Source organism: Lemur catta, chromosome 1 (genome assembly GCF_020740605.2).
Source record: "Lemur catta isolate mLemCat1 chromosome 1, mLemCat1.pri, whole genome shotgun sequence".
Taxonomy (NCBI): domain Eukaryota; kingdom Metazoa; phylum Chordata; class Mammalia; order Primates; family Lemuridae; genus Lemur; species Lemur catta.
Genome location: NC_059128.1, coordinates 118228741 through 118241065, shown reverse-complemented (window position 1 = coordinate 118241065; position 12325 = coordinate 118228741). Strand labels below are relative to the sequence as shown.

At 52.1% G+C, this 12325-nt stretch overlaps 1 protein-coding gene across 2 annotated transcripts in view; it reads right to left on the bottom strand.

Annotated features, from left to right (window-relative positions):
• The window catches only part of SIN3B (SIN3 transcription regulator family member B), a 41323-nt gene extending 31486 nt beyond the window's left edge, over nt 1–9837 (bottom strand). The window contains exons 1-4 of one of the 2 annotated variants that reach the window (XM_045551519.1): nt 9713–9837; nt 9351–9457; nt 7931–8084; nt 825–1025 (exon numbers count right to left, since the gene is read on the bottom strand). In XM_045551519.1, the coding sequence (XP_045407475.1) occupies nt 825–1025; nt 7931–8084; nt 9351–9457; nt 9713–9814 (564 nt within the window). In that variant the 5' untranslated portion in view covers nt 9815–9837. Of the gene's footprint in view, nt 1–824; nt 2091–2183; nt 2396–7930; nt 8085–9350; nt 9458–9712 lie in introns of those variants that run through there. The other variant, XM_045551524.1, reaches the window with a different exon arrangement.
• Between the last annotated feature and the right edge of the window lie 2488 nt (nt 9838–12325).

Below are 12325 nucleotides of genomic sequence, written 5' to 3'. Positions count from 1 at the left end.
CTGGCACCAGGTCCAGTTGCGATGAGCAAAACTAAAGGGCAGTCGTATCATCTAAACAGTAACAAAGTCGTCTTACAAAAAGACAACTGTATTCTTAGGTTCTTTTTAAACTCCCCTAATGCACGTTTCCTAGCAGTTCCTGGGTGCGGAGGTGCACAAAGGGACAAGCTAGAATTAGAACTGAGCAGAACTCCAGCAGGGCTTGTGTTCACAGCAACGTCATCCAGGGCAGCCAAGGGGCAGACGCAGCCCAGTGTTCACCGACAGACGGGTGGATGAACACAACGTGGTGCATCCGTAAAGCGGAATCGTGTTCAGCCTTACAAAGGAAGGACATGCTGCCACACGCTGCCACACAGCTGAACCTTGAGGACATCCTGCTACGTGAAACACGCCAGTCGCAAAAGGACAAATACTGTGTGATTCCATGTATAACAGGTCCCCAGAGATGTTAAATTCAGAGAGACAGAAAGCAGAATGGGGGTGTGGGTCTGGGAGGAGGCAGGAGGGGAGTGAGCGTGCAACGGGGACAGAGTTTCAGCCTGACGAGATGACGAGCTCTGGAGAAGGGATGGCTGTGACGGTACACTCACAACAACGTTCATGTGCTTAATGCCACCAAACTGTACACTCAGACATGGTTAAACGGGTAAATTTTGTGTATATTTCACTAGAGTAAAAAAAAAATCAACGCCAAAAAACAAAGCAAAAACCAAACCACCACAAATCAGAATTTTACAGGATTTCATGAATTCAGACAAGAAAATCTGACACTGGATGATGCCACAGAAACCCACAAAGAAGTGTGACCTGAGTCCTCTTACCTGGTACGTGTGCAGTATCTCCAGGAAGGACCTGTAGATTTCCGGGTGGTCCAGGAAGCGGGTCTTGATCTTATTCACGTAGCTGATGGCGTTGTTGAATTCCACGGAATCCGACTCCAAGGGCACCTGGGGTTTGTCTTCCTTATATGGCATCTGTTGCTTGAAGTCCTCTGCACAGTCACTGTGGTTGTGTGAATTTTCCTGACAACAATGTGACAATGAGCTGATGCTGGGAACAGATTGTGAAAAACACCAGGCCCAGCCGCTGTCTGTACAAGAGCAGACAAAATCCAGCGTGGAGCCAGCTTTTACTAGATGCAGAGAAAGGTTTCTCTGGGGGCCTGGAGGGAGGGGGGCAGCCCAGCACATGCCAACAGAGCCTTCCTTGGCATCCCAGCGTCTGCGAGTTCCCGAGTCAGTCTCATTGACTCACCTCCACCCGATCCTTCCCAATTTACCCCAAGAATACAGGAGTTTAAAGAGCTCTTTACATTTTGAAAAATGAGCATTCAGGAGAAATTTACAAAAAGTGGATGTTTAATCCTTTGCAGAGCCAAGTGTCAGGCTGTGTGTAAAAGGAGTCTCCCCATACCTTCTGTGATCCCGTTTCAGCAAGACTGTTTCCAGGTGGGAAACACCTGCTGTCAGCAGCGATGGGGAGGTCAGGATGTACAAAATGGGGCCCACCGTTCAGGCAGCTGGGGGTTTCAGGGATTCCCAGGACATGGGACTTTTGGTGCCAAGGCCAGGCCAATCAGAACAAGGTGCAACAGTCAACTGAGAGAAAAGACTGTCCACCAAGCATGTCCTCTATTTATGCACTGTTCTGCCGATACAAGTAAAACTAGAAAACAAGCATGTCTCTCTCCTATGCACACAGAATCCTAATTCGTGGTGGGACAGGACCACCCCCCGAAGGAGGTGACGTTCTGTTTATTGCTAAACCAGAATTATGCTCCACGTCCCCAGCTCACAGGGGCACACTCTTGAGCAGGTCAGGGTCCCTCCAGCTCGGCTCCAGGTCTTGGCTTATGCAACACCTTCTCAGTGAGGCTTCTAGAACCATCTTGCACCAAAGTAAAATGACCCTGTCTCCCAGCATTCCTGCACTTTTCTCCATGGCATCTGTCACCGCCCCACGTGTAACATAACTTACTTGTTTTATTGTCTGTCCACCCTGACTAGGTGGCGAACTCCACGAGGGCAGGGATTTCATCTCACCCAGTGCTGTGTCCCCAGTGCCCAGAACGGTGCAGGCAGGTTTCCCTGTAGGGGGTGCTCAGGTGAATGGATGAGAGAACAAATGGATTTCTCTCCCGTTTCTGTTGCCCAACATCGCACCTGGCCCCAGTCACTGACCCGAAGAATCTGCCGGGACAGGCAAGGCCGGATGCGCTGCTGCCCACAGCTGCAGACCTATTGCTGTAACAGACATCGCTGCTGGGCCGCACCGAGGCTGTGCTGCAGTCAGTGTGTCGGGCACCGTCATCCGGGTGGGTGTCATGAGTCAGCTCAGGCTGCCATAACAAAGTCCCCCAAACTGGGTGGCTCACACAACAGAAATTAATTTTTCTCACAGTTCTGGAGGCTGAGAGTCCAAGATCAAGGTGCTGGCAGATTTGGGGTCTTCTGAGGCCTCTCTCCTTGGCTTGCAGATGGCCGCCTTCTCGCCGTGTCCTCCCACGGTCGTCTCTCTGTGCATGAGCGTCTCTGGTGTGTGTCCCAACCTCCTCTTCTGGTAAGGACGCCACGCGGATGGGATTAGGGCCCACCCTGATGGCCTCATTTCACCTTGATGACCTCTTTAAAGACCCTGTCCAAACACAGTCACATTCCCGGGGTACTGGGGGTTAAGGCTTCAACATAGGTACTTTGGCAGGGGACGTATTAATAATTCTGCCCAGAACAGTAGCTACAGAGACAAATCCAGAAAGCCTGAGCCCAGGCAAGCAGAGACACACAAGATGCAGAGCAGCCGCAACGCTAAACACCATTTCTCCTCCACGGGGGGATTTGTTCTAGGAGACCCTGAGGATGCTCTTGCAGTTCCATCTGCTCAAGCTCAAGTGGCCTGCGTTTGTGTTCCTTTGTGGTGCATAGGTTTGGTGGTGGAAGGAGCTGGCTGAGAGGGTGGGAGGGAAGGCTGTGGGCCCACTGGGAGCCCCCCTCCACTCTCAGGAGGTGTTTTCAGGCCCCCAAAGGTCCCCTAAGATGCCCTGAAGTGAGCCCCTGCGACAAGATGGAGAACCACCCTCCAGAGCAGGCTTGCCAAAAAAGGACGGAGAGTGACGGTGCAATCGCTGTGGAAATTCTGGCAGTTGCCTCAACAAATTTAACACAGAACTACCATTGGATCCAACAGATCTGCGCCGAGGTGTACAACCAACAGGATGAAAACAGGTGCTCAGACAAATCCTTCTACATGAATCTTCACAGCAGCACTGCTCACAGTAGCCAACAAGGTAGAAAGAACCCAATCATCCACCAGTAGATGGAAAGAAACAGAATGTGGTCCATCCACACAGTGGAATATCACTCAGCCACAAAGAGGAATGCAGCTCTGACACCTGCTACAACGTGGATCAACCCCAAAAACACGGTGCTGAGTCAGAGAGGCCAGACACAAAAGGCCACGCAGTGTGGTTCCCACTGATACAAAACGTCCAGAACAGACAAATCCACACAGACAGGAAGCAGACGGGTGGTTGCCAGGGACTGGGGTGAAGGGAGAATTAGGAGGTACCGGACTTGATCTTGGGGTGATGGAAATGTTCTGGAATTAGGGGTGATGTTTGCACAGTGTTATGCATATACTAAAAACCACTCAAATTATGATGTTGAATTTTCTGTTATGTGACTATTATCACAATTTAAAAAAAAACTTTTAAATGTAATCTTTTGAAAAATGTAAAAATCACCAACCATACAAAGCCAAGGTGGCTTTAGCCCACGGGCCACAATTTGCCCACCCTGCTCTAAACATTCTGGAACAAGCCCAGTCTTGCCTTTCTCTGCCCACACGCCCTCCCTCCCATGCTGCTGCGTGGCCACGTCCCGGCGGAGTGAGACACGCCTCCCACGCCATGACGAGCCACCCCGGGTGGCCGACGCCTCCACCAGAGTGTCCACACACAGCCCCCACCTGGATATTTAAAAGAGGCCTCCAGTGGCACCTGTCACACAAGGAGCAGCCCCCAACTGCCTCCCAGGCCTCACTCACCTCAGCAGGGGCCACCACCTGCACCCAGGGAATCAGGCATCCTGGAATCACCCCAGACTCTCAACTTCTCACTGACTCCCTCGCCCGCTGCCCCTCATCACTGCCCAGATCACCCAGCACCCCTCCCTGGTCTCCCAGGGGTTTCCCGATACCCAGAGCATTCCCAGCACAGCAGCAGAGTGGCCTTCCAGAACCGTCCACCGGCCCCCATGTCCCTGGCTCTCTCTCCCTACTTTCTCTCCTTCATTTCCCAGCCCCACTGGCCCTCTGGCTGTTCCCTGTGCACACCCACCTGCTCCCACCCCAGGCCTCCACACCCCACCAGAAGTAGCCCCCTAAGCACTCCAGACCCAGGCCGGGTCTAGGGACCTCTGCACACCCTCCCCTGGCCTGCCCTGTCCTCTCTCTGCCCCGACGCTGCTCTGTGGGCCACGGCACTGAAGCCCCTCGCACAGTCGGCATCCGCACATCTGGCTCCCATTTGAGTCCCCACCTCTGCCGTGCAGGCACCCCAAGAGCTGGTGCTCTGAATAAACCCAGGGCCTACCTTGGAAGAAGGGGTCACCCACCGCCCGCTCCATGAGCAAATAAGACACAAACACAAGAACTGACTTGTCGGGAACTGGCTGGGGCTCCCCCAGAGAGTAGTAAGGTGTGGGGGGTCTCCCTTTGCATGTACGGCGGCCACTTGTGTTATGAGCTGCACCTTAAGGGCTTCTCTCTGTCTCTGTGCAAGCCGGCTCTTGTCTCCCGGGAGACAGGGTCTGCCCTGAGAGGACCTGGGAGCCGAGAGTCGCTACTTTCCCACTGACATCCAATTTCTGGGTCTTGCTGTGCTGCTGCCTCAGCAATGTTCTGGAAGGTAGATACGGTCAAGAACAAGACAAGACTTCATCTTAAGGACTCAATGATTTTACTTCTCTTCCTACTTATTTTGCTATTTTGAAATATATTAATATAACCCAGGGTGGTGTGAGAATGACATGGGGTTGGGAGTGGAGGCTCTCTGCAGAGGTGACATTATGACTGAGGCCCAAACTACCAGACCCAGAATGATGGTGACCCAGGAGGATGAGGTCCCAGCAGGAGGATGGTGTTTCTTCCAAGCTCCCCAGGTCCATGCTGGCCACACATGCCATGATGTGTCTGTCTTCCCCTTTATAACTGCATTCTCAAGTGAGGGGATTCCACCCCCCAGGGACACCTGGCAATACTGGGGGATATTAATATATTAAAATACTGTCACATCTGGGAGAGGGGTGCGCTACTGGCATCTGGTGGCTAGAGCCAGGGACGCTGCTGGACACCCTACAGTGCACAGGACGGCCCCCACCAGAAAGAACGTCCCAGCCCCCAAATGGCAACAGTGCTGAGGTTGAGACCCTCCTCACCAAAGGATCCACAAGGGCTGCGACTCTCTTATTTACCTTCCTCAGCACCTGACAGCCACTCCTTCTTTGTCTGTAGTTGGCGGGCTTCAGGGTGAAATGAAAAATGGAAAAAACAAAAAGGCTCCCCTTTAAAACAGCAAAGCTAGAAAAACCAATAGAAAAAGAGTATTACCAGGGCATTTGTGGGTGAGGAGCCCTGTGAGGTTTTCAGGCTACTGTGGCCTCTAAAAGGACTCCAGGAACCCGAAAGGCCATCTAATGTCCCCTGTGTGCCTGTCCAGCAGCCATACGAACACCAGCCCAAACTGCTGGGAAGCAAGGCTGGAAACCTGGCGGGTCCCTCAGTACCCACTGAAACTGAATGGCCTTGCGGGGCCCGAAGGGAACCAAGCTCCCCAGCTGTGGGAGGAGGCCCCAGAAGTGGCTGCTTCCAGGCCGTAGCAAAACTACGAAGCCCTGTTGAGTAGCTATTAAGTGGAAGTTCTTGTCAAGCCTCTCTCTAAGTCGCTGTCACCTAAGCCACCTATGGGGAGACAAGACTGCCAGCCGTCCACTGTGCTGGGAACAGCAGGGACGCCGCAGCTATTTAAAGGAAGTACCAACTCCGAGTCCAACCACAGTGTGGCTCCTGTCAAGCTCCAGCCCTGACAGCCGAGCTACTCCCACGGTCAGGGACTGCTGAAAGGCAATTTCCACATGCAGAGGCACAATTTACACCTTCTGACTCCGGCGCTTGCTCAGTGAGTGACTGGTAACAACGCCAGCATCTACACAGCACTCACACGGTGCTGAGACCCTACAAAGCGCTCTTGCAGATGCTGTTGCAGCAAACGGGCTCAGTTTCCCCACAGCCATGACTGTTCCAGAGATTAATCTTGCCGAGGCTTTTATGGCCTGGAGGCGCAGACCCTACATCTGGACCCTGGGGCTCCATTTGCAAGCGGGAAATGGAACCTCTTCGGGATTCAGCAGCCACACACTTCCAAGTTCCCTTTTAAAACTGAGACGGCTTTAGGCCAGGCGCGGTGGCTCACACCTGTAATCCTAGCATTCTGGGAGGCCGAGGTGGGTGAATTGCTCGAGGTCAGGAGTTTGAGACCAGCCTCAGCAAGAGCGAGACCCCGTCTCTACTAAAAATAGAAAGAAATTATATGGCCAACTAAAATATATATATAGAAAAAATTAGCTGGGCATGGTGGCACATGCCTGTAGTCCCAGCTACTGGGGAGGCTGAGGCAGTGGGATCACTTAAGCCCAGTAGTTTGAGGTTGCTGTGAGCTAGACTGACGCCACGGCACTCACTCTAGCCCGGGCAACACAGCCAGACTCTGTCTCAAAAAAAAAAAAACAAAAAAATGAGATGGCAAACTGAGACGGCTTTAATGAGGCAACATGCTGACAGCAGAGCTCGCCTTACACAGAGAAAAAGCAGCATTAACGCACAAGCCACTCTCAGGGAGGGACCCACCATCACTGCCATGTTACCTTTCGCTGTTCTTCCAAATCCTGGCTCCCTAATTGATCTGACACTCTGCAATCTCCCCTGTCAAAGGAGAGACCTACCAAGTGCTTCCAGCCATAGATCTTTATATCCCTACTCAAACTGTCAGGGTGAGACTGGAGGAGGTTGACAGAGCTGGTTCCCTTATACCGATGGTTTGTAACAGGGGCAATTTTGCCCCCAGGAGATACCTAGTGGTGTCTGGAGATGTTTTTGGCTGTCACAATTGGGTGACGGGCAGTGGGGCAGAGGCCAGGGATGCTGCTAAACATCCCACAATGCACCGGGCAGCCCCCAACAGCAAAGAAGCGTGCCCAAAATGGCACCAGTGCTAAGGAGGAGAAAAAGACAATGGTCATCTTATAAAAGTAAAGCTCAAATAATCTGTTTTTGTCTCAGAGGTTCCAGGGAGCACAAGCAAGAGACTGCAGAAACAGACCAGGTAGCAACCTATCACGAGAAAGAAAGAACCAAAGCCACAAGCCTTAGCCAAGCCAAGGGCCCTATCAACAATTAAATGAAGCACAGAAAGTAAACAGTAAAAATGGCCACTCACATACGCATCTTAACCATTTTATTACGTCGCTGGCACTACTGAGAGCTCCCAGATGCAGACTAGCACGTGCCCTAGCACATGCCCAAGTACGAGGGCAGGCATGCCTGGTCCGCTCCCTGGGGAAGCCTCAAGCCAAGACCTCAGCAACTGTTGATGTGGTTATTTCGACTTATCATAAAATTCTGTGTCAGAAGGATGCCTCCCTGACATCCACTCTTGATTTAAACCTTCCAAACAGGTCAATTGCAGGGGCAGAGGCTGCCTGTGTCGGTGCTTCTATCTATTTTGATTTGTGCTAGAAGCGATTAGCATGTCTAGGAAAAGAATAGATCGTAAGTGGCTTTCCAGCAGTGACACAAAGGAGACACATGGCCCGACCTGAGTAGCAGGGTGTGCTGTGTTAAGGCCGAGATCACCTGAACCACCGCAGCAGCATACCTGGCTTGTCAGAGGCGACTGTATGTTTAACTTGCCATTCTTGGGAATGTCTATTCTGTATCCGAGGGGAAGGAAAGCGTTGAATCCAACAATGAGGTCAGGGTGCTCGTGAAAGAGCTGTGAGACACGTCTGATGACTCCAGGAGTATCAATGCTAGAAGAAAAAGGAACACAAGTGGGCAAAAGGGTCTTGGAGAGCAAATTAAAAACAAAATCTATTCCCAACTCCCTTGATACTGCCACACAACAAGCTGTTCAACTGACAGCAAAACAACCTAAATGTGACTCTGGTGATAGCATCTGCAGACTATGATCTATTTCCAGAGTGGCCAGGCCTCAGCTCCCTGCACCCTCCTGAGGAGAACCAGAGAATGTTTACATGGCACAACCCCTAAGCCACTCCAAGCATGTGCACACACACTCAGTTCTGAAAATGTCAGGAGAGCCGAATGCAAGGCCTGGACTCCAAGATGTGGCGGGAGGCCAAAGCCCTCTAAGTGATGTGATAAATTCCCTCATTTCGTATGAATCAGGGATGACCATGACACAGGTTTTGATCTGAGCAACTGATTGCAAAGCATAAATACCAAAAGCCCTTCCAGTGAGGCAAATGCGTAAGAAAGTGAGAGATGGGGTCTCCCTCCTGGCTGCGGTCATGGCCCAGGCCTTAGTCAGCCCTGCACGGGTGGAAGGAAATCGGGCCAGCCCCACCACCATCCCTAAGGGAACAGCATGGCTGGTATGTGATGCGCAAAAATCTAAGAGTCAAAGGCTCTGACTTCTAGTCTCACTTCTGCCACGAAGGTGGGTTTCTTTCTATCTCTAACCCTCCTGATTCTGTGTCTACAAATACAGCTCATGTGTTTTAAATGCTCTCTGTGTGCCAGGTCCCTTACTAAGCGTTTTATGCACCTTACTTCCAAACAGGCCTGAGACCAGGGTGAGCCAAGTAAAGCATCTTGGGGACAGGATTTAGGGGAGAGAGGGGGCCAAAAAACTCAATCATCAAGACAAATAACATTTTAATGCAGTGCTTGGGAAAAAAAATCAAAATGAGTCTCCCCAAATCTTCCACGAAGACAACTTATTTAAAAATCAACATTTTAAATTGAGGCAGGATCTGACTCTGCCTGTGCACTCGCCTCCCCTCTGCCTCCCCTGTCCCTGCCCTCCTTCCAGGACTCCCCACAACAGCTCTCCCCACAACGGCTCAACAGCTCAACAAGGTGGGGACTACCCATTCCCATTTTTTTTGTTTTGTTTTTAGGAGAAGGAGCCGAGGCTCTGAGACGTTCCGACAACCTGCGCAAGGTCACCCGGCTGGGGGAGGAGGAGACAGCGGGATTGGGGCAGCCCACCCTGCTCAGCCCGATTCCGGCCCAGGAGGGCCCCCCGGGGAGGGGAGGAGTCCCGCGGGTACCTCTGGCTTTTGAACTCCTTCATGATCTCCAGGAAGCCGTTGTAGGTGGCAGGATCGCTGCCAAAGCGGATCTTCACCTGGTCCAGGTAGGTGAGGGCGTCCTCCACCTGCGAGGAGGGGCAGGGTCCCAGTGGGCCAGGGGTCGCGGGAGGAGCGGACGGGAGGAGCTGCTGGGGTCCTGGCGGGGAGGGGGACGGGCCGGGCCTGCGGAAGGCCGAGGTGAGGGGTGGGGGGTCCGGGGCAGCGCGGAGGGGAGGCCGAGGCGGGGGCGGGGCCGGGGCCAAGCGGGGCCCGGGTGAGGGGCGCCCGCCCGCTGGGTCCAGAGGACTGGATCCCTGCGGGACGGCGGGGATGCCACTCACGTGCACCGGCAGCTTCTCGTGGCCCGCGGAGCCAGAGCGACCCCAGCGGGCGCCGCTCAATCCCCGGCCCGCGGGGCCGCCGCCGCCGCCAGCGTGCGCCATGTTGGAAGTCAGAGCTGCGACCCGCCCCGCCCCCGCCCGAGGGCCGACCGCGCACGCGCATGGCCCGCCCCTGTGGGTGGGTCCCGGTGACGTCAGAGAATGGGGCGGGGCTCTTAGAAGGACTCCTTGGCTCAATTGGAATCATAACTAGCGATTGATCTAGCAAGGGGGTGGTGGGCAAACCAAAACCTGCCGCCTGCTTGTGTCCGGCCCCTCAAGCTCAGAGTGATTTTTACAAGTTTACATGGTTGGGGGAAAAATCCAAAGGAGAAGAATATTTTGTGACGTGTGAAAATTCTATGAAATTCACATTTCAGTGTTCCTAAATAAAGTTTTATTGGCACGCAGACACGCCCATTCGTTTACCTGGCTGCTCTTGCTCTAAGGAGGCAGAGTAAGTAGCTGTGAAAGATCCAAAGATCTGCAGAGCCCGATGTATTTGCCAACTGGCCTTTTATGGGGTAAGTTTATGCATCTCTGCTTTGAGGATTAATAGGACAATGGGAGTGTGTGCACACGGCACCCGAATACAGGCCCCTGCGCAGTGACTTTTTGCTAAATGGCCTTTGACTTAGTCCCACTCCTCCTAGCTCTACTTCCCTAGCTTTGACACCATTACTTCCCAACTGGACCAGTTCAGGAGCCTGGTACTTTCCCAGCCCTGGTACTTTCAAGAACTCACAGCATTCTACCATTGCTTCCAAACCTCCAAAGCCATCCTATTTCTTAGGAGATGAAATCTAAGCCCCTACATTGCAGCCCATCAGACTTTACCCTTCTGAACCTTTTCTTCCAGGATTTTCTATACAAGCGAACTGCCCTGTATTCATGCAGAACCTCCTGTTCCATTGCCTGACCAGGCTGGTGGCTTCCTGGCCTCAAGCACGTATGTGAAGAGGTGCAGGAAAGTTGAGACTAAATCAGCATTGAGGGCATCATTTACCCGGAACTATGCTAGGCGTTGGGAATAGAATGGTGAAAACTAACATGAACTTGGAACTGAGAACTTTCAGTCTTTCTGGGGATAGACAGGTAGGAATCAAATAATCACACAAATATAAAGTTTCAAGTGTAACATATACTTCAAAGGGCAGGTAAAAATGTAACAGTTACTAAATTCCTGTTACTATGGCTGTGTAACAAACCAGCCCAAGATTCAGTAGCTTCAGATGACAGCAACAACATTTATTTCAGTCTCCAATCTGCAACTGAGGCAGGCTTGGCCATAAATAGCTTATCCCTGGTGGCTTTGGTGTCAGCTGGGGTGACTCAAGGCTGGGGGCTGGAATCACTTGAATGTTTGTTCACACACATGTCTGTCATTTGCTCCTGGCTATAGGCTGAGACCCTTCCTGGAGCTGTTACCTGGAACATACACATGTGGCCCCCTCCCCACCCGACAGGCACCCTGGGCTTCCTCACAACATGGCTGCTAGGTTCCAAGCACAATCGTCCTGAGAGTGAGTTAGCCAGGTGAAAAATCATATTGCCCTTTCTTTTTTTGTTTGGTTGTTTATAGAGATGGGAGGTCTCATCGTCTTGCCCAGGTCAGTCTTGAACTCCTGGACTCAAGCGATCCTCCCACCTCAGCCTCGCAAGTAGCTTGGACTACAGACACACACCACTGTGCCTGGTTCCCGTATTATTTTTTCTAACCCAGCCTCAGAAGTCACACAGAATCACTTCCATTGCATTCTGGCCATAAAGGCTGTTACACAGTCCCTCCCAAATTCAAGAGGAGGGCAACCTGGGGAGGGGCCAGCTTCTGGAATAGCCTGTGGGACAGAAAATATGCTATGCCTATTTTTGGAAAATATCACCTGCCACTTAGGGAACTTAACCCAGACCAGGACGGGATGGAGGAGGCTTCCCAGAGGAGGTGACATTGTAGCTGAGGTCTGAAGTTTGTATAGGTGTTTGCCATAAGAAAATTCATAAGCAGCTGTGACTGTTTATGGTAGGAAGAACTTAAAGAGAGAGAGAAAAAAAAGACTAGTTTCCCAGACTGCAGAGAGGGAAGGAAAGGAAAAGAGTGCAGGATAATCGTGAGCAACCAGGAGGGGCAGACCACGCAGCACCTTATGGGACTTAAGGCTTTGGAGCTTAGCCTTAGTGCTGGTGGAAACAGCGCTTGGGTTTTGAGTTAAGGAGCTGCACAATCAGGTTTGCATTTGAAAGTGATCACTCCGGCTGCTCTGCAGGGAAGTGATTGGAGGGCACCCAGGGAAGGTGTAGGGAGCCGGTTTCATCATTTAGGCAAAGGACAATGGAGGATTAGACTAGGGTGGGAGCAGTAGAGAGAAGGCAGAGGAAGGGAGAGATATCTAGAAGGTAAAACATCGAGGATTCACGGCTCCCAGCCCAGAAAGGGATATTCCTGTATGGATAGCAGTGAAGGCAGCCTGAACCCATTGTGGCCACCAGATATCTGGACAGCCCATTTCACACCAAAGCCTCCTGTTAGTCACTGTCTTTGAGGGCCAACAGGGTTGTCACACAATCCCCGCTCCC